Here is a 22,311-nt window from a genome sequence, read left to right as displayed (position 1 = left end):
CCGAAACGTAAGCTTCGTGTTTTAGTGCAACATCTTGGAGAGGACTTGGACTGGCGAGCCGGATGGATTCGTCCTACACAGTACGCACTTGGTGCCTTCCAAGGGGGCAGTTTTAGAGAGCTTTTAGCCCGAGTGTCCTCCCCCTTTTCATACACCGAGCGAGACTATTATTCCAGCCTGGCTCCTTGTATCCTTTAAGGTCGCCCTAGAAGTAGTTAGTCGTCAAAATGGCCGAACTGACATCTGGACTGACTTGTGCTGTTTTTCCCCCTCACAGTAAAATGTTTATCGGTGGCCTCAGCTGGCAAACCTCACCAGGTGAGACCGTCGTGGCGCTTGTCCTCTATTTCTTCTTCCTTGTCTTCTGTGCTGTCGGCACCGCGGCTGCGTGCCAGTGTTGTGTGCTCGCTCTGGGATGTCTCGGTGCGTGTGTGTGTGTGCGTGTGCGTGTGCGTGTGTGAGGGACGTTATTCCCGATCCCCGTCCATCTCAAGTCCTCTATTCGACCCCTATGCGCATCGCGGCGGCGCCGCGGTGGAGGGGGAGTGTTGTCTTTTGGTGAAATGCGGTGACAACATCGCGCACGTATGTGTTGCGTGTATTCTGACCCTTGTGTGTGTTTCCTGTGTCCACAGACAGCCTTCGGGACTATTTTAGCAAATTTGGAGAGATAAGAGAATGCATGGTGATGAGAGACCCCACGACTAAACGCTCAAGGTAAACCAAGGACTCGTCTACTTTGCCTCTCCGGTGCATGCAAGCGATATCGCTTTACTTTGTTTCCTTGCTTAATCCGCTGCGTGTGCGTGCGTGCGTGCGTGCGTGTTTGTGTGCTTGCGAGAGAGAAAGAGAGCGTGCGTGTGCTTTCGCAGCCAGCCAGATAAGCTTAAATGCTAACTGCTGTAAAGCTGCGACCCAATGCAATTTGACATTGACTTTGTGACTGCAGCAGTGTGGCCAATGGCCTGCCCACTTTCACTTTCTTGCACAGGACGTCCGCCAGCCGGATGTCTTAGTGCATGTACTGCAAGGGGGGGGGGGGGGGGGGGGGGCACTACCAAAATAACAACAGCCAGAGTGTGGTGTTGCTCTGGCAGGGCCCGGGTGGGGGGTCGCTCTCAACTTGTGTGTTTTGCTTCAGCGGGCTTTCATGCTAACCTTCCTCTCCTGTCTGTGTTTGCCTTGCAGAGGATTTGGGTTTGTCACATTTACAGACGCCGCCAGCGTAGATAAAGTCTTAGCTCAACAACACCACGAATTAGACTCCAAGACGGTGAGTTCATTTCTTTTACTGCTTGCTCATTTGTCAGTGTCGGAGATCCCCTGTGAGTGTGTGTGTGTTATTTATTCTTCTTTTCCTCGCCGCCCAGGCCTTATGGGAGAGCCCCGTGTGCCCAAGGTCATGAATAAGGGCTAAATGCATGTGGGCCTTTAATACTAATCCTAGTCATAAAACACAACTGCAGTGAATATTAGATGAATGGGACAGACACGCCCCCCTCTTGGCTCTGGTCACGTGCACACACAGGCACACACACACACACACAACACACACACACAGAGCAGCATGTCTTTGACCCACGCGGGTTTAACAAGGTCGCTGTGTGTCTGACTCACCAAGTCTGTTATTTTCATCAGCAGCATTTCTAAGGAAACACGCTGGAATATAGCAGCTGCTTTTCTGTGCATTAATTCACGTAAATAAACACGCTCATTCATGAGGAAGCGCCGCACTATGGTGGATTCTTCTTGCCGTTTGAAAATTTGTCAGCCGATGAATAATGAAACAGGCGAGTGTTTTGTGCACGATGGCTGCACGGTGACGAATGGGATGGGAAGCTTTTCTGTGTGGCTGGGGTTTCTGCTCGGCACGTGGGGGAATGTGTCAACTCCCACGTCGCTCTGCAAACGGAATGGCGCACAGCGAGGAGCAGACTGGTGACTCGGGCGAAACAGACGCTGAGGATATTGAAATGGGATAAAAGTGTTGGCGTGGATTTGAAGGGCTAAGATGAGGTGTTTTGAAGAGAAATACGATGATGACTTCCAGCGTTTCTAGTTGGGTGCATGTAGCGATAAGATGTCCCCACGTGTCCAGTTAGAGACAGGAAGTTGTGGTGAGCTGAATGACCAGCAAGTTACGACTGATGCTGTCACTAAAGTGTCAAAGAGTTGGCATTTCCAGGCTGCCTGGAGAAACGAGGTAGTGTAACTCCTGTGAAATACTGAACAGTATCAGGGCCCCCGGACCTGATGCTGTTAGAACTTTCCCATTAAGGAGTTGTTTGTGTGCTGACTTCCAGGAAAGGCTTAAATTCCATGCACACTTTAGAAGGATTGTAAGATTTGACCCACGGACCTCGGCTCATTCACGGTACCTCCAGCCGCCTGAGTGGAGTCACCGTGCACTTCACCGTGCACGGCTACCGCCCTGCCAAGCAGCCTTCACGCAGCCCTGTGGTGCTTTCACTGTCTGCCTTCTGCATCATGCTGGCCTTCCTACCTTCAGGTCTGCACTTACTTACCAAAGCACATGATTTCACGGTACATGTTCAATTCTTTGGCCTACTGATTGGCAAGCCAACCGATGTGACGGTGGCCAACCTCTAGAACTTTATTTGACCTTAACATATCCACGCTCCTCATTCTCCGCCACGCTACCTGGGGGTGCATTCACAGACACCCCGGCATCTCCCACCATGCGTGCTGTCAATCAAGCCAGCAATTATGGAATTATGCATATTCTCGTGGCTCATTTGGTCGCTGACGATGCTCATCGAACTTTGCCTCGCAGATGTCATCTTTCAAATATTGTGTATGGGTGTACTCTTGATTCTGGTTTGATACTATTCTCCTGTTTTGTGTTTAAACCTCATTTTTTACTCTGTCACACTTTGGCAGAATGTCTAGTGCAATACAGATACAATTTATTGTTATTGTTATTTATTATTCTTATTATTAATCTTATTATTCTTATTATTCTTATTATTCTTATTATTCTTATTATTCTTATTATTCTTATTATTCTTATTCTTATTCTTATTCTTATTCTTATTCTTATTCTTATTCTTATTCTTCTTATTCTTCTTCTTCTTCTTCTTCTTCTTCTTCTTCTTCTTCTTCTTCTTCTTCTTCTTCTTCTTCTTCTTCTTCTTCTTCTTCTTCTTCTTCTTCTTCTTCTTCTTCTTCTTCTTCTTCTTCTTCTTCTTCTTCTTCTTCTTCTTCTTCTTCTTCTTCTTATTATTATTATTATTATTATTATTTGTCCCAAAGATGCCAGCCCTCTTTGATGATTGACATGTGCTGCTGTTAAAGTGACAAGTACATCATCTGACGTCTTTTGCTTCCTGTGCTTCATGCGAGTACATACAAATACACTTCATGGGAGTACATACAAATACACTTCATGGGAGTACATACAAATACGTACATACAAATACACTTCATGGGAGTACATACAAATACACTTCATGGGAGTACATACAAATACACTTCATGGGAGTACATACAAATACACTTCACAGGAGTACATGCAAATACATTTCATAGGAGTACATACAAATAGGATTACATACAAGTACATACAACTCCAGTTGACGGTAGTACACACTGTACAAATCCACCAGGCCATCCTGTCCTGTTGGGAAAGTAAATGCAGATGATGCAATGGTCAAGTGAGATCATGTGATGAATGACGGCCCAATGCCTGAAGCCAGCTGGACAAAAGGATGCTGCAGGTCGTGCGGCGTTCAAGGAACTATTAAAAGACAGTGGTGACACCCAGGTGTCCTTTCAAGGTCTTCTCTGCACTCTGGTCTGTTTTTTAGTCCTTTACCTTTTCAAGCTCATCCTATCTTTTGTCAAATCCTAGAGATAAATCCATCAATGAAAACGGGCTGATGTTCCGTACCAGGTGACGTGCTGGAGACGACAGGAGGAGACTGAGAAGGCGAACACACGGTGATCACACGGTCAGCGTCTGAAACTGCTATTCCCCTGGGCTGCTTGGAATGAAGTGTTTTTAATGAGCGTTATCACAGTCGTTTTTCTCGAGGCTGGGATTCCAAAGGAGCCGTCCTGCGGAATACGGGCTGTGGACATTGCTCAGCATCCATCGGAGACTCGGTATGACTTCAGTCTCCGTTTGAGCTCAGTGTGGAGTTTGCATGACTACTCCGCTACTTCCACTTTCCACAGACGCACAATAGCTGCACTCTGATTGGCTGACGAGCAGGCCGGGGTGTCGCCCAACTCTGCTGGGATAGGCTCCAGCATAGCCGTGGCCCCAGTGAAAGTGAAAATGGATGAGTGTGATAAAGATGTTGTTTCATGTACTAGAACTGCAAGAACTAATAACTATTTTCATATTCAGTTCACCGTTTTTTGTACTTCAACACGAAAACATCCTCTGATTGGGGTCTCCCAAATGGGAATGTTTCATTGTCCTGAATCAATAAATGAACCATTCATCTCTGCAAGTTCAGCAACCTCAGTTTGGGGCAGGTGGACATCAGTCAAGCATGGAAGCAGAGTGTTCTCTTTGTGTTTTGTATTCACACACGTCAGCCCTGACTTTGGACATGCTGGCCTCTTTTCTGATCATTCTGTTGATTAGCAAAGCAATGAGTGTTTGTTTTGGCTTGGTATTGATTTGGTGTTGCTCCCTTCACCCAAACAAACCAAGGAAAAGATGGCATCAAGGTGCAGTCACCTGCCATAATTGGGGGAAATCCATATATTGTACATTTATATTGCTTTGCCTTGATTTCAAACCATTTTGTAGGTGGACTTATGGGTTCTATCATGTGTTCTTGGACTCACAATCACAATCAATGTGCACTGCTGTTAATAAGCTTATTATCCTTTTCCCATGTGTTTCTCGTGCAGTCGGCATATCATTAATTTGTTTGTCAAAGTTGGAGCTAACTTCCTGTGTTTGTATGCTGATAACGGATGAAATGACACATTCCATGGTGCCGTTTATGGCGTTATTGCAAAAACAAAGGAATTACATGAACCAGCGTGATCTCTATCTTGTCATTCGGATGAATGTCTGACCCAGTGATTGACACAGCAGCGTTGCGACAGGATCCTGATGACTTTAGAAATAGTTATTTCCCAGCGTCCACACGTGCGGCAGAAAGCTGAGGCGCTTTGTCTGCGTACTCGTCGTTAGTCACTGGCCGCCGTCCTGCGTTTGCGCTAGCGCAGTAATAGCACCATCGCTGTGCGTTAGGATCCCTCATCCCTCCTGCAAAAAGCGGGCTTGCATGGCTTCCCGATTTGTCCATTTGATTGGATGGGAGCGCAGGACTTTGCGCAGGCGTCCTCCTCGCCGACGTCTCTGTGGCAGGTCACCTTGAACGGGCGAGCTGTGAGAGGCCGCGAGGCTGTGACTGAACAAGCTGAGTCATATTAGGAGCCTTCATGTGGAAATCATCCCTAATTTACATTTGTTTTAAGATATAATTGGATCTGTGCATTAATTCAGTCAGGGCCAATCATTTCTGACTTTCTTTGCATCCGCACGGCAAGCAGGATTTGACTCCGGATCATCAGGTTTGTGGTTAGGAGCCGAGGAATCAATCATCATGAATATAGTCTCAGCTTCACAATCCTCTTCGTATTTTTTTCATATTGTTTTTTGGGCTGCTTTTTTCCCAAGCGGTTATGAAAAGACTTGGATAGAGATATGAAGGAGACATATGGGGAAGCACAGCCTCGGGCTTCACAACACACATGCTGGTAATTCCCAACATATTTCTCATTTTGGTGGAAATATGTTTGCCCGTGATGTTTGGAGCTCTTGAAGATGTATCACTGTAATGTTTTACCAGGCAGCAGATTGAGTGGTTGTACCTTTAATTGTGACACAATACTAACGGTAATGATAGAAAAGCCACCATGCTGCACGGCTCCAGCGCGGCTCCAGCACGGCTCTAACGGCTCTAGCACGGCTGTTGGATGGCACATTCACAGCGAGGATGGACCCCAGGGTGCTGATTGACATTAAATAAACACAATACAATACAATCGTCCCACGTTTCAACCTATCAGAGCCTTTCAAAAATATCGGAATTATTATGGGCATGCACTGCAATGCAGAGCAGCCCGTATTAATATTCCATTTCTTCTTTAGCTATTATTATATGTTAATCTTCCCATTTTTTGCGCATAAGGGGCCCAAACTGCAAGAAGGAATCGTGACATTGGGGACAAGGTCGGTATTTATTTTCTGGAAAGTTTTGTGTAACCATGGTGACGCTATTAACGAAAACGTTCAAAAGGGGGCCACTAGATTAGGTACACCCAAATCTATTTTTTGAACACATGCCAGAGAAAAAACAAGAATTTACAGACTTTCACAGCCTTGTAGCTCAGCCATACGGTCACAAAGAAACGTGATGAGTGGCTCATTTTTCAGACAAACTTCTCAACTCTCTCTGTGGATGTTTAGTTTTGGCTCTATTTTCGTCAGAAAGAGGTGTGCGCATCGCAGAGGTGGGCCATGGGGGCCACATCCGGCCCGCCAAGTGTTTGAATACGGCCCGTAAGTTCTTTCCAAACTATTTCATTGAAACCTAACATCCAACCTGGCTTGAGACAACCTTTGGATGGTTTAGGTAGCTTTTGGATATTTTATGTGGTCTGCTGTTTACAACGTGCTCCGGAAAAAAAGGCACACAACACACATACTTTTACAGATACAATACTTCCAGGTGGACTGTTATGCGTAAAATATATGTATATATATATAGTCTGGCCCGCCATTGATTTTGTTGAAGCAATGCATCCCGCGAGTCAAAACATTTGCCCACCTGAGCGTGGGAGGCTGAAAAAAACTTTTTTTGCAAACAACTCCTCCTCCTGGCCACACCATCCATTTTAGCTAGCTTGATTTACTTTGATGAAAACGTAGGAATCTTCACCCCCTTTCCAAAAATGTCACTTTTATGTCTGAGAGATATACGGATTTCCTTCTGTGGCCCCTAGAAGTGACAAAATTCAAGAAATTCTCCCATTGACTTTGACTTTGACTCAAAATCTTCAGTTTTCTATGTTTTCGTCCTATTGCAGTCATTTCTCAACCGATTTACAAAACGAGCAGATCTATGCAAAGCCCTAACCCTCGGGCCACTCACGGTCATCTTCTGTTGTCAATATCTCGAATCGTTTGGGAAGAAGCTTCTGTTCGACATGAGGGATTCAGGTTTTTCAGTCATTTGTGCGCATTCATTGTCAATATGGCCGCCACCTGCGCAGTAGAATGGAGTTAACACCTCTTCTCCTCCTCCTCCCAGCCCCTCCTTTTTAAAACGACTGTGTGTAGTCATGTGCGATTACAATGATTCCCTTCCCAGCTGATACCATACATCTCATGTATCTGGTAGGTTTAAAAGTTGTATCTTTCTAATTAAGCACAGTGATTGCAGTCACCTCAAAGACCGGAGTATCAAAATATCAACATTTTCATAGACGCCATGATACAGCTTTAAGCTGTGGTATCATCATGTCAGGAATCCATAGTTTGGTATCGACCCGCATGTCACTACCTCTCTGCCCTTTAGTACTGCATGCAATTGTAAAACAACACAAGATCATGTGCAAACACCACAGGAATACCTAGCCACTTTCACTACTTGATGCTATGTTTCTAGGTGCTAGCATGCTGACGGTTAGCATGTTAGCATTTTAGCTGATTCTCATGTAATATTCCACACTGGTCACTGGGTGTCAGTGATGTTACACTGATGAGGCAATAGCCACTGCAGGAAGTATTGAACAGAAACCGGAAGTAAAAAAGAACAACCTCAAGGATGTCTATATGACTATGTCTATATGTCTATATGGCTACATGTTGTCTATATCTCTATATGTCCATATGTTGTATATCTGTCTATACAACTAAATGTTGTCTATATCTCTATATTTACGATACGTCTATGTTTAAATGACTATGTCTCCATGACTGTATGTCTATGACTATATGTCTATATGTACAGTATGTCACAAAAGTGAGTACACCCCTCACATTTCTGCAAATATTTTATTATATCTTTTCCTGGGACAACACTGAAGAAATGAAACTTTGCTACAATGTAAAGTAGTCAGTGTACAGCTTGTATAACAGTGTAAATTTACTGTCCCCTCAAAATAACTCAATACACAGACCTTAATGTCTAAACTGCAGGCAACAAAAGTGAATACACCCCTAAGTGAAAATGTCCAAATTGGGCCAAAAGTGTCAATATTTTGTGTGGCCACCATTATTTTCCAGCACTGCCTTAACCCTCTTGGGCATGGAGTTCACCAGAGCTTCACAGGTTGCCACTGGAATCCTCTTCCACTCCTCCATGACGACATCACAGAGTTGGTGGATGTTAGAGACCTTGTGCTCCTTCACCTTCAGTTTGAGGATGCCCCACAGATGCTCAATAGGATTTAGGTCCGGAGACATGCTTGGCCAGTCCATCACATTCACCCTTAACTTCTTTAGCAAAGCAGTGGTGGTCTTGGAGGTGTGTTTGGGGTCGTTGTCATGTTGGAATACTGCCCTGCGGCCCAGTTTCCGAAGGGAGGGGATCATGCTCTGCTTCAGGATGTCACAGTACATGTTGGCATTCATGGTTCCCTCAATGAACTGTAGCTCCCCAGTGCCGGCAGCACTCATGCAGACCATGACACTCCCACCACCATGTTTGACTGTAGGTAAAACACACTCGTCTTTGTACTCCTCACCTGGTTTCCGCCACACACGCTTGACACCATCTGAACCAAATAAGCTTATCTTGGTCTCATCAGACCACAGGACATGGTTCCAGTAATTCATGTCTTTAGTCTGCTTATCTTCAGCAAACTGTTTGCAGGCTTTCTTATGCATCATCTTTAGAAGAGGCTTCTTTCTGGGATGACAGCCATGCAGACCAATTTGATGCAGAGTGCGACGTATGGTCTGAGCACTGACAGGTTGACCACCCATCCCTTCAACCTCTGCAGCAATGCTGGCAGCACTCAGGCGTCTATTTTCCAAAGAGAACCTCTGGATATGACGCTGGGCACGTGCGTCAACTTCTTTGGTCGACCATGGCGAGGCCTGTTCTGAGTGGAACCTGTGATGTTAAACCGCTGTATGGTCTTGGCCACCGTGCTGCTGCTCAGTTTCAGAGTGTTGGCAATCTTCTTCTAGCCTAAGCCATCTTCCTGCAGCGCAGCAATTCTTTTTTTCAGATCCTCAGAGAGTTCTTTGCCATGAGGTGCCATGTTAAACTTCCAGTGACCAGTATGAGAGAGTGTGAGAGTGATAAAGCCAAATTTAACACACATGCTCCCCATTCAGACCTGAGACCTTGTAACATTAATGGGTCCCATGACACTGGGGAAAGAAAATGGCTAATTGGGCCCAATTTGGACATTTTCACTTAGGGGTGTATTCACTTTTGTTGCCTGCAGTTTAGACATTAAGGTCTGTGTATTGAGTTATTTTGAGGGGACAGTAAATTTACACTGTTATACAAGCTGTACACTGACTTCTTTACATTGTAGCAAAGTTTCATTTCTTCAGTGTTGTCCCATGAAAAGATATAATAAAATATTTGCAGAAATGTGAGGGGTGTACTCACTTTTGTGACATACTGTATATGTCTGAATAGTCTTAAAATGTCTAAATGAGAAAGCGGAAGGAAGTGAGTGACAGGACAAGATCCCAGGTAGAAGCAGCTGTAAATGAGTTTCATCCATAGGGTGGCTGGGCGCTTTGTTTAGAGATAAGGTGAGAAGCACTGTCATCCAAGAGAAAGTCGGAGTAGAACTGCTGCTCCTCTGCCAGATGAGGCGGCTCAGGATGCCTCCCTGACGCCCCCTATAGAGGTGTTCAGGGCACATCCGACCGGTAGAAGGCCTCGGGGAAAAAACAGAGACTTTGTCTCTCAACTGGCCTGGAACACCTCGGGATCTGCTGGGAGGATGTGGATGGATGATGTATGTATGCACGTACGTATGCATGTACGCACGCATGTATGTACGTATGTATGTACGTATGTATGTACGTATGTACGTATGTATGTATGTATGTATGTATGGGTGATGCATGTATGTATTTATATGTATGTAAGTATGTATGTATGTATGTATGTGTGTATGTATGGATGGATGGAATCCTACTTTGGAGAAATTCACTTTTCACAGTCCATTCCTAGGAATCCTTGCTGACCCCAGGTGAACTTTGAGCTTGTAGCAGGATCTTGCTCAAGTAGCAAGTAGGAGAACGGGAGCTGCCCTGAATCACATCTCCATTAGCAAGGAAAGACAAGTCAGATTCGAACTGTGATATGGCTTTGGGTCAGCAGGACTTGATTTTGGCTGAAGGCATGATGAGTTCATGCTATGTACTTTTAGTGGATGGCTGCAGCTAATGACTTCTTCTGGTGTTGATTCATGTCCACATCATTTTCTCTTCAATATGTCTTTCTTAAGCCTGACATAATGGCCTCTAATCTGTTTTGTCCAAAAGACAATGCTTGCAAATTAAATATGAGACTGAGACTGAGACAGGAAGGTCATCAGTCCCAGTGGTGTTGGTGTACATTTTGCACCTTTTAAATGGATTTTTGCATTTCGGAGTCAAAGCTGTGTATTCTAGAAGCTGGCTTGTCAGGCTCGGTGTGTAATATTTAGTAGACGGGCAAATATCCATGCTATTTTAGGAAAGGTCAATGTGTTTGTAGTCTTTGACTTTGGTGAAATTGTGCTGATTGATTTAGGAGCATAACAAACAGCCTCTTTATTTGGCCACAAAGATCAGCAGAGATTGACAGTGCAGATATGAATCATTTAGGCTTGAATTCCATGTCTCTTCTGTTTGGTATCGCACACACACACCTGCGGACCTTCTCACAGCCCTAAATTGGGAGAGGCTGCACGCTTTGATAAGCGCTTCCCTGTGAGCTTAAACAGCAAGCTGTTGTGCCAGGGCTGATATGTGTTCATCGGGACTTTACTGCCTCTTTTTCTGCAGATTTTGTACATTTGGGCTGTTTCTCAAACAGCCGCACACACGGACCTTTCCTGTCCTCAAACGCCGTGGAAGATAAAGGATGGGGAGGTGGCGCTGGAGGGAGCGTGTCGTCACCTCTTGGGCTCCTCTCATTTTGTATGACTTTGACACAGCAGGTTGGGAGGATGTCTTTCCTTCCAATGGGGGGCCATGGTTCCCATGAAGCCCAGGGATAGATAATGCTGGCCGTCTCACAGGGCTGCTGGTACCATGCAGCACGTGACATGGACGTAGTAGACGCTGCTTTCTTGCTCAAAGGAAATGAGCACTCTTTTGTAATTTGGCCCATCTTCTGCAACGACATGTGGAGGGTCACGAGATCTCTTGTGGGCCTGTCCACGTTAAACAATATGTCAGTTTTGGTGGATTCATCTGCAAGCTGTGCTCTCTGTGGCGCACAAGGAATAATAAGGCAAATCATGCTAACTAAGTCGTCTTACACATCCGTACGTAGGATGATGACAAGAAAGTATAGAAACCATCTTATGACGAGCTGGGAATGCTGAGATGGTATTGTAACGAGGAGGTGGTCTCTTTACGGGAAAAACAAAACATCAGCAAAGTCCCCTCTCCTCCTGCACACACACAGTAAGGACATGTAACATTCACCCACTCCTCCACGTAACCGCACTAGGTGATCCTCTAGAAGCCAAAGTGTAGTGTTTTGTAGTATTTGTGTTTGTAGATGTATGCCTTCCCACTGAAATGAGATTTTCAGTTCCAGAGCAGAACAACACGTAGCGAGGCCATGATGTTGGATGTCAACAACGTGTGGACGTTTTGGTTCCCACGTTCCAAGGGGAACATTACAACCCAGCGCCCTTCACACTTGCATGGCATGAAAACAATAAACAAAAGGTAACTGCCAGGTGTTAAGCTGCTTAATAGCATTCCAGCAGCTAATCCTGCAAGCAATAAGAGCTAATGTTCGATTCACGTGCTTCCTCCTCCCCTAGTCTGCTATCTCAGTGTGTTGGTCCACATTAGCCGAGGCTCCTTCACAAACCAACCTGGCCTTAGGGTGGCCATTTTGCTGTTGAAGCTGCACGTGGTTGGTGAAAACAAAACACGCAACATGATTAGACACAAATAATTCTGACCAAAGCAGTCCAGGCTGTTGATGAGACTGAAAAAGACAATGAGCAACGTTATGACTGTCAAAATGGAAAAGAGGCTGCATGGGAAGATAGTAACCAACATGTGCCGACCCCCCCGTACCCCCCCCAAGGTCCCAGTGAGATGCAGGAGTTTAGAACGTAGTGGAGTTTGGTATTCCGGGCATGAGGTGTTGTCTTTGCTCAAACAAGGTGCGCAAAGTAATTGAGTTTCAATTGGTTAAGCCTGAGGCTAAGTGCTAAAACAAATCTTTAAATGAAATTCATTACAAGCAGGGTTGCCATACTCGGCTGTTATTGAATTCATTTCTCATTTTGAGCTGATTTCCACAGATAACAGTAATAAGCGATGGCATCATGGCTTCCCTTCAAAGCTAGTCAGTCTGCTGGGCTTAATTGAGCTGTGCAGATGCTTCTCTCCTTCACTTCCTTTCTGCTCTCTTCCCCAGCAGGGGGGCGTTTCCTAAATGGGATCTGTCTGCAGTAAAGGAATAACTTTTATCAACGCTCACAATTCACTCCCGGAATTGCATATCAGATGCAGGACAGACATAAACATTGCAATGAAAATGAAAAGAAACCATAACCTTTATGATTGTGTGTGTGACTACTGCTCCAGTATACAGTATGTGGGGGTGCCACTGTACAGGTACCCCATGGTACAGCCTTGGTACTTTTTCTGCATAAAGAGAGTCAACTTTTTTGTCTCTTTATTATGATATTATTGTCATTGCTACTATTATGAAATGATATTGACATGAACACCCTTGGTCTGTCATGTTTCTTTTTAGGAAGTGCAGCAGTGCATGCTGTTTTTATCTGATGCTCTCATCTGTGGGCCGTTACGGAGGGGAGGGTGCACTGCAGGAGGCTGGGGCCCGGACGGCACGTAGCTGAGGAGTTTTGCCGGGTCTGAGTGGCCGATACAGATGGTCTAGAGTCTAGACCGTCTAGGCTCTCCACTCTGCCGCTAAATGCAGCCATGTTGTTGTGATCGGCCATACAGGCGTCCCTCGTTTATGGCGGCTGAATGGTTCCACCACGATAAGCCAACTTCCATGAAATAGGATTCAATATTTGGAATATATTGGAATATTACGTTGTTACAGCATAGAAACCTCTTTATAGGCTTTACCATGATTAGAGCCCTTTAGACATGTCATAGTCACCTTTATTATTCGGTCTTTACATCACATTGTGCAGGCTGTGGGGTCACTGCAGGGACATAACAGACGGCCGCTGCTAGCATAGCAAGCTATTGAGCTAACTAGTTAGCCTCTCCAATTGACTTATTCTAAACTTGCGAAAGTCTGGGGAAAAATAAGCCCATATCCCACCACTTCCACACATGTCCGTCTCAACCATCAGGTGTCTGTCTCGGCCTCGGTGTATCTATCTTGGCCATAGCCTGTCTGTCTCGGCCATGGCGTGTCCATCTCAGGCATCAGGTGTCTGTCTCGGCCATGGCGTGTCCATCTCAGGCATCAGGTGTCTGTCTCGGCCATGGCATGTGCGTCTCAGCCCTCAGGTGTCTGTCTCGGCCATGGCGTGTCCATCTCGGTCAAGGCGTGTCCATCTCGGCCATGGTTTGTCCGTCTCAGCCATCAGGTGTCCGTCTGGGCCATAGCATGTCTGTCTTGGCCATAGAGTGTCCGTCTCAGCCATCAGGTGTCTGTCTGGGCCAGAGCGTGTTCATTTTGGCCATGTCATGTCCGTCTCAGCCATCAGGTGTCTGTCTCGGCCATGGCGTGTCTGTTTCAGCCATCAACGTGGGCCGGGTTCTGCTGGTCCAGTATCCAGTCTGACGCCATTACTGATGCCTAGTGACCACAAAACTACACAGAACTTGTCTTTCCATATTTTTGGACTAATAATAATAACATAATAATGCGTAATAGTCAACCACAAACAGCCATTACTTATTCATGATTTTTGGGAAAACTGCAGCACAGTGAGGGATGAGTCCATTCAGTGATAGCTGACTTGAGTAGCATGGCTGCCCATAAGGAAAGTCTTATGTCATACGTAGTCCAAGCAGGAAGAGGCGGGTATAATATATCACATGCTGGAATCTGCTGCATGCAGTCCTTTAATTGTCAGTGCAAGGTTGATGAGACAACCCCCCCCCCCCTCCAAAATAGGACATACCTTGGTAGCAATGAAATTAATGGGTAAAATGAAGCTAATAACGTAACAAGCGGGAGACGGGGAAAGGCGTTCATGTGATGCATCCTGCTTATTATTTGGAGGCGTCACCAGCCCAGGATTCTCATTTTCTCCCTGTCATATTCAATCAGTGATTCCCGCTCACAGTAACAGCCGGGCGCCACCATAATGACTGCGGCCAGGCCAACGTTGTTATTCTTCTCATTCTTACTTGAACATTGAGTGTTTGTACATCTCCTGGCAGGTCTGGCATGACTTGTGGTGTAGAGATTGTTAGACACTGCTCAGCATAATGAATATGAGCTTTCTAATGCTTCATTGGCCACTCAAATGAAGGGATGCTGTTCCTTGAACGTGGCATAGAGCTTTGCCATGGAAGGTAATGAGGAGACAGAAGTTGGCCAGCAAATGGTCTGAATAAAATCTAGCACTCAAGATGGAAAGTTTGCGTGAAATGAAATGAAACTTGAAATGAAAGGAGTTGTTCGTTCAGATGAATAGAAATTGATCTCATCGAGTCAATGAATTGATTGCTGCTCCTTCATGAGCGATCGTGTAGGAATGATGTTTTACATGTGACTCGCTCATGTAGATCATCATCCTAGTCCCACTGATGAATGACATTCACACAGAGGCAACCTTGGTGTAGAAGGCAGTCTTCTACACCAGTAAGGTGTATAGTCAGGCTGTGGTCTATGTGGTCTAGGTCTATATACAGGCTGTGGTCTATGTGGTCTAGGTCTATATACAGGCTGTGGTCTATGTGGTCTAGGTCTATATACAGGCTGTGGTCTATGTGGTCTACGTCTATATACAGGGTGTGGTCTATGTGGTCTACGTCTATATACAGGCTGTGGTTTATGTGGTCTAGGTCGGTCGACAGGCTGTGGTCTATGTGGGCTAGATCTATATACAGGCTGTGTTCTATGTGGTCTATGTATATATACAGGCTGTGTTCTATGTGGTCTATGTATATATACAGGCTGTGTTCTATGTGGTCTATGTATATATACAGGCTGTGTTCTATGTGGTCTATGTATATATACAGGCTGTGGTCTATGTGGTCTACGTCTATATACAGGCTGTGGTTTATGTGGTCTAGTTCTATCGACAGGCTGTGGTCTATGTGGTCTAGGGCTATATACAGGCTGTGGTCTATGTGGTCTAGGGCTATATACAGGCTGTGGTCTATGTGGTCTAGGTCTATATACAGGCTGTGGTCTATGTGGTCTAGGGCTATATACAGGGTGTGGTCTATGTGGTCTAGGGCTATATACAGGCTGTGGTCTATGTGGTCTAGGTCTATCGACAGGCTGTGGTCTATGTGGTCCAGGGCTATACACAGGCTGTGGTCTATGTGGTCTAGGTCTATCGACAGGCTGTAGTCTATGTGGTCTAGGGCTATATACAGGCTGTGGTCTATGTGGTCTAGGTCCATATACAGGCTGTGGTCTATGTGGTCTAGGTCTATATACAGGCTGTGGTCTATGTGGTCTAGGGCTATATACAGGGTGTGGTCTATGTGGTCTAGGGCTATATACAGGCTGTGGTCTATGTGGTCTACGTCTATATACAGGCTGTGGTTTATGTGGTCTAGTTCTATCGACAGGCTGTGGTCTATGTGGTCTAGGGCTATATACAGGCTGTGGTCTATGTGGTCTAGGTCTGTCGACAGGCTGAGGTCTATGTGGTCTAGGTCTATCGCCAGGCTGTGGTCTATGTGGTCTAGGTCTGTCAACAGGCTGTGGTCTATGTGGTCTAGTTCTGTCAGGCTGTATGTGTTTATGTTTATCAATGTCTTTGGTAAACGCATGATAGAATGAAGCTGTGAAAGTCGAAGCGGGAAGTAGCGAGGGATGAGCTTAATCGGAGTCTTTGATTGGACAGGTTTTGCTTCCCTGGGCTAAAGGAAGTACGCCTACGGTGGCCGATGGAAGGAAGAGATGATGTTTTTTGGAAAGCAGCTTTACTGTAGTTCTCAGCAGACTGCATGTCCTAGCATTAGCAACCTTAAAGACTGGGCTAAGTTAGCGGCCCCGTTTGAACGTGCCAGAGAATGAATTTGGTGGCGGACAATGCTAATATTTATTCTTGCTTACAGTCGGGTGCCCATGGGACAGATTGCATGCTGGGGGTTTTTGTGGGATTAGAGTGGAGAATATCCTAACATCACCTTTTCTTTTCTTTTCTTTTCCCTCAGATTGATCCTAAGGTTGCCTTTCCACGTCGCGCCCAGCCTAAGGTAAGGAGAAATTGCTCACCAGGCCTGCTTGGGGAAAATGATTATGTCTCGTGTCACCAGCGTACCTGCTTCTCTGTGGCCACTCGGCGGATTCAAAGAGGCAGGGCTTGTCTGTTTGCGTTAGAGAAATACCTCGTCTGGCTCCATTCTCCATTCACCTGCTTTCTGCTCTGCACATTGGAAAAGATCTCTTCCTTTTACTAGCTCTCTTTCGCTGCTGGCCTACATCCTGGTGCTTGGACCTGAATTGGGCGCATTCCTGGGGGTGCCCCACTTTTCCACCTCTGGTACAGTACACATAGTGCAGTCCTGAGTACTGGCATACTTAGTTGTCTACAAAGGGGGGGGGGGGGGTCTGCATCATGGAGGTTCTGAAAGCAATGCCCAGAGTGAACTCTCTTCCTGCCTGTGTGGGAAACAGCATAGTGGATAGAAGTGCTGAAGTTCTAGAATGGACTTGATGCAGGCTGATGTAATCTGATACTTATTCCTATGCTGATATTGGAGCGATATCCATATTGGATTGGAGAAGAATAGAATGCTTGTGTCCTGTTGTCTTCAGCTTTGGAGGACATGGATGGATGATGAATAGCCTGGGATGGCATTCGCCGGCAGAGTGTCTCTTTAATAGCCAGATTCCCAGGTGACAGAGTGACATAGGTCGTCTAGAAGGAGGATGGATTGGGAGGATGCACCTTGTCACAATTAGCATGGAAAGAAAAGTGCAATCAGGCTGTTGTTCCTGATCATGATCTTTTTCTCTCCTGCTTGCTGGTCCCGAGCAGCTCCATTGACAGTTAAATATGCAAGGCGTGCAGATGGTGCAGCAGTACAGTCAAGGGCTTTGTTGACATGCCCTCTCACACCACAACCCCCCCCCCCAGCAGTGAACGTGAAGCCTATGTCGTTTACTAGCAGGGCTTTTGACTGGTAAAAAAGCCAACCGATTCTTCTTCCCTGTGCATCAGAAAGTGTGTTGATGAAGGAATCGTTAGGTTTCACGTGTCATCAACATTGGCTTCCAAAGCCAGGCAAGATGGTGATTTCATGGGAGATTAGCGGCAACGTGTTCCCCACGAAGCAGACTTATTGCCATCATCCTCAGCACGTTGGGCTTTTTACACAGAAATATCTTGTGTTTCTCCAGACAGAGCAACTTTGTTTTCCAAGAAATGGCAGCTTCCCATTTAGGAAGTCCTGACTGTTTAGCATTTTTCCCTCCAGCGCCATGCACCTCCCCACCCCTCGCTCGTCTGCTCGGCTGCTCACATGCAGCTTTTGAATTGACCCCGTTCCAGTTTAAAAGAGCTCGGCTCGGCTCGGCAGGTGCGTGAACGACACGGGCTTGAGCATCCAAATTGTGACGGCACCAATCAGCTGTAATGTTCTCACAGCTAAGGATGACCTCAGCAGTAACCCGTTAGCAGCCAGTGCTGCAGCAGGGCAGAAGTCCGCATTATGTACGGCACGTAGACTAATGCTGGAAACGACAGGAAGTGAAGGTGAACACAGAGGACATTTGGCTGTAAACAAGTGAAGGTGTTTGCACCGGGATGACAGGATAACTTTTATCAGACGCCGCTACTCCCTGCAGCCAAAAACATGGACGCTTCCACGCCAAGGAGGAAGACAAAAGCATTTGGCCAGCAATTAAAAGCTGCAGCTTCCTCACTGCAGGGACAATAGATGAAGGAGAACGGTGGCATCCACTGGCTAGGATATGAGCTCCGTCTTCTCCTGTGCATTGGCAGGCAGCTGCCGTATGTGTCCCTTACTTGTGTCCGTGGATCTGAATCGGTCAAGGTTCAAAATGGCAGACAAGCTCATATTCTGCACGTCACAGACGCTGAAGATTTCATATGCTAGTACTTTTCTAATATCTGTCATGTTCATGGGGCGGGTCGAAGGAATCAATGCTTGATTGATTGATTGGCTATGAAGGGACTCAATCTTGTCATGTGGCGTTTTATAGCTACAACCGTTCACCGACGACACAATTAATCCCTTGTCCGGTTCATCAACGACTATTTTGTTTTTCAATGAGTTGTTTTTCATATCCTGCATCCCGTTTGGTGACTGTCCTTCGTTTTCCATGAGAGCAGAGCTGTTACGTTTGTGTCTTAGGTCAGACACGATATATATTCACACACGGCGGCTTTCACTTTGGAAATACTGACAGATATTTTGGCCTCTGCAATATTTCTCATTTACAAAAAAAACAAACAAAATCATATCATCAGTTCATGAATGAAAACAATCTTGCCCACCTCAGACCTGACCCAGGTTTTCATCTGGGAATGAGAAGTAGAGAGAAGTGGAGATGCAGAACTTTCATCCCAACAGTCCTCAGACGTTTGGTGGACAAAGTACCTGCAAACCCAGAAGATGTTTGTACTCAGACGTTTGATGGACAAAGTACCTCCAAACCCAGAAGATGTTTGTACTCAGACGTTTGATGGACAAAGTACATCCAAACGGAACAGGGGCACATGGTGTGCCTTCACAGGAAACGAAATACAGTTAATGTCAATTAGTGGAGGTTTTTTCTAGTCTCTTCTGAGAAAGCCACGCCCCTGTCATGAATATGAGGTAAATATAGACTGCGGTGGATCAATGAATCACCTGCTAAGCTAAAGCCTGGTTCATCTCATGCCATCATTATGATGGCTGACACAGTCACATGACTTCCCTATTGCTCAGTGGGAATGCTGCATTGGAAAGTGCTTCCTAGCAGAGTGGGCAGCTCCTTTCCTCCTTGATGCTCGGAGAAGCCAAAATTTCAATGCTAACATTTGTCTCTTTTTTGGTCGTTTTATGTGAAATATGGACGGAACATCAGACTGATGCTGCTACCTCTGCATGGGGCTGGAGTGGCACCAAGTATTGTTCTCTAAAGGAGAAGCCCATAGCATTACTTCCAGGGGTGGTCTGCACTCTGTGTGGATGCTCGCGGCCCCCCGTCCACCCACCGAGATGCTGAAAGCAATGCACAGAGTGAACTCTCTTCCCGCCTCTTTGGCTGAAAACACACACGCACGCACACGGTTGTATCTTGATTCATTTTCATTGATTGCGAGATTCTTTCATTTATTTCTTATCATCCCAGGCCTCGTGCCCACAAGACATTTTTACTACGAGTGAGGTCACGTTTTGATCTTGTGACTCGCCCATGATCTACCCTTCCACAATATTGTGTTATGTTAATCCTGCCGCCAACAAAGAAAGAACATGCAGGATGCATGTGGGAATAAAGCCACAGCACGTCAGCTCATAGCCGCAGTGTGAGGAACATCAAGCCACCTCACACTTGTGGCTTGATGTTTCCCTGCAAGTCTCCTGGTGACACGCGTGACAAGACGCGCTCTGTGTTTCCTGTTGAAATCAAAGCAGCGTCTCCCAGCGACATTGCTGGAGATTTACCATTCGGCGCTAGGCGTCATTACTGCTGCTGTCGCCGCTTTTGTTTGCCACGGTAGCGTCATGGCAGGCCCCGGCATGATTTTAATTGCCAGTGGGACTGTGGCCACTTGAGTGGGAGATGAGTTGTGATGGCTTGTTATGGAAATGAAAGGACGGAGCGCCATCTTTTTAGAGAGCAAGGGCACCTCGCTAAGGGACTGGCCCGGGAGGCCCCCCCTGCTCTGGTTGTCGCTGTGGCGTTGGGAGATTTTGGCATGCCGAAAGCAGACGTGCACAAATAAACCTGACCTGAACAGAGCCAGCTGTGACAACACTCAAAGATAGAGTCTGTTTTCTCCTCGGCTGCATGTTCTTCATGTCAGTGAAGATAACAGCTTAGCATGCTTGTACATTGATTGAGGTAATTCAAGGATATCATGTCAAAGCGCTGTCCTATATTTTACTCCAGGCTGACACCTGTGACTGTGGCTGCCTTTTTTAACGTAGCCTGTCAGAGCTGCTCCATTGCTGGCAGCTATGTCTTACTTCTCCTTTTTCATTTCACACACTGCTCTTTTTTTATCCATGTGCCTATTTCATTTCCTCTCTATCTTGCATTCATTTTCTATGACTGGCAAATTGACTGGTCTCCTCACTGCATCCGCTCGCCTGTGGTTTGCACATCGCTCTCTGGGACTGTTTGCTTTATGATCTTGCATGCCTCTCCTGCCCAATGCGGTTCAAGAGATTCACGCCTTACATTTGAATACATTCTAAGCGTGCCCTGGGAAGTTAATATAGCCCCTGGGTTTCTGTGTTTTTTGCAATGAACCCGTCTAAAACCAAATCGGAGATCATTTTTCCCATAGGAAATGCCGTTAATCTCTTCCACACACTCAAACATTAATAACACATTAATAACACAGTGGGACCCAAACTGTGTATTAATAACACAGTGGGACTCATGGGGTGTATTAATAACACATTAATAACACAGTGGGACCCAAGCAGTGTATTAATAACACAATGGGACTCATGAGGTGTATTAATAACACATTAATAACACAGTGGGACCCAAACAGTGTATTAATAACACATTAATAACACAGTGGGACCCAAGTAGTGTATTAATAACACATTAATAACACAGTGGGACCCCAGTAGTGTATTAATAACACATTAATAAGACAGTAGGACTCATGGGGTGTATTAATAACACATTAATAACACAGTGGGACCCAAGCAGTGTATTAATAACACGGTGGGACTCGTGGGGTGTATTAATAACACATTAATAACCCAGTGGGACCCAAGCAGTGTATATAAATAAACTTGACTTGACTTGACTTCATGGAGAGATACTGAAATAGTCTCTAAGAGAAATTGACATTTAGTCATGTGGCGTTGGCAAGTGAACGTGTCTTCCAGGATAAAGTAGCATGCTAGGTTTTGATGTTGTGGTCCAGGATGGAGGAGGAACAATGAGGAACAATGCTGCATCTTTATGGACAGATAAGGTGAAATATTGTTGTATATAAATATGTATTTGGAGACAGCGTACCAGAAGCGAAGACGGAAACGTCTGAGGAAGCCTGCGCCTGGCGCCGGAATACCGCATTTGAATATTCCTGTCCTTGTTGATCCCCAGTAGCTGACTGGCTGGGTCTATCGGAGGCTTCTTTTGGGATTACAGCAGCCTGTTTTACACCTTGTTGAGTTATTTGTTGTAGATTTAGCATGATGCTATTCCCCATCTCCGAGTGATCCTGATTCGGAACGACATAGCTCACTGCTGGCTAAATGAAAGCTCTGTGGCTGCCACCCCCTTTCAACGTCTCTGGGAGTTTATTAAAAGCACCCGTTTGCCGTTCCGACTCTTCACAGCTGCATGAGTCTGAAAGAATAATCAAGGACAAAAGTGCAGAACAGAGTGTGATATCAATCTTTTGTTGGGCTTGACAAGGAGCCCTCCCAGACATTTGCCATGTGAAGAGGGATCCTTTTTGATGAGACCTTCCGTTTTTCAGGCCATTCCTGCTCGAGCACATCACTCACAGCGGCAAGATGAATACAAGAGCAGTTGCCTTTTTTCCAAAGTTGACGTAGTGTAGCTGCAAATAACCAAGATGTCCCACCGGAAAGACATTGCTTTCATTTCTCAGGATAAATGGGATTTGAAATGGCTTTTACATGCCGGTTTGGAGGCACGCCGACACCAGCCGCTTGGTAGCAAATATTCATTGTCACAAACACGTCCATAAGAAGACTGACGCTAGGAGTGAGACTTCCATGGAAAACGAGTTAGCGTGTGAACAGGGTGGCTTTAATCGCTCTGA

At 45.8% G+C, this 22,311-nt stretch overlaps 1 protein-coding gene across 7 annotated transcripts in view; it reads left to right on the top strand.

Moving 5' to 3' along the window:
- The window catches only part of msi2b (musashi RNA-binding protein 2b), a 260,638-nt gene that overhangs the window by 223 nt on the left and 238,104 nt on the right, over window positions 1-22,311 (top strand). For all 7 annotated transcript variants that reach the window (XM_058077484.1, XM_058077482.1, XM_058077483.1 and 4 more), the window contains exons 2-5: window positions 278-318; window positions 636-717; window positions 1,189-1,273; window positions 16,535-16,576. In XM_058077484.1, the coding sequence (XP_057933467.1) occupies window positions 278-318; window positions 636-717; window positions 1,189-1,273; window positions 16,535-16,576 (250 nt within the window). The remainder of the gene's footprint in view (window positions 1-277; window positions 319-635; window positions 718-1,188; window positions 1,274-16,534; window positions 16,577-22,311) is intronic.

This window comes from Doryrhamphus excisus, chromosome 7 (genome assembly GCF_030265055.1).
Source record: "Doryrhamphus excisus isolate RoL2022-K1 chromosome 7, RoL_Dexc_1.0, whole genome shotgun sequence".
NCBI classification, from domain to species: domain Eukaryota; kingdom Metazoa; phylum Chordata; class Actinopteri; order Syngnathiformes; family Syngnathidae; genus Doryrhamphus; species Doryrhamphus excisus.
The sequence above is the reverse complement of the archived record's forward strand: the minus strand, read 5'-3'. Positions and strand labels throughout refer to the sequence as shown.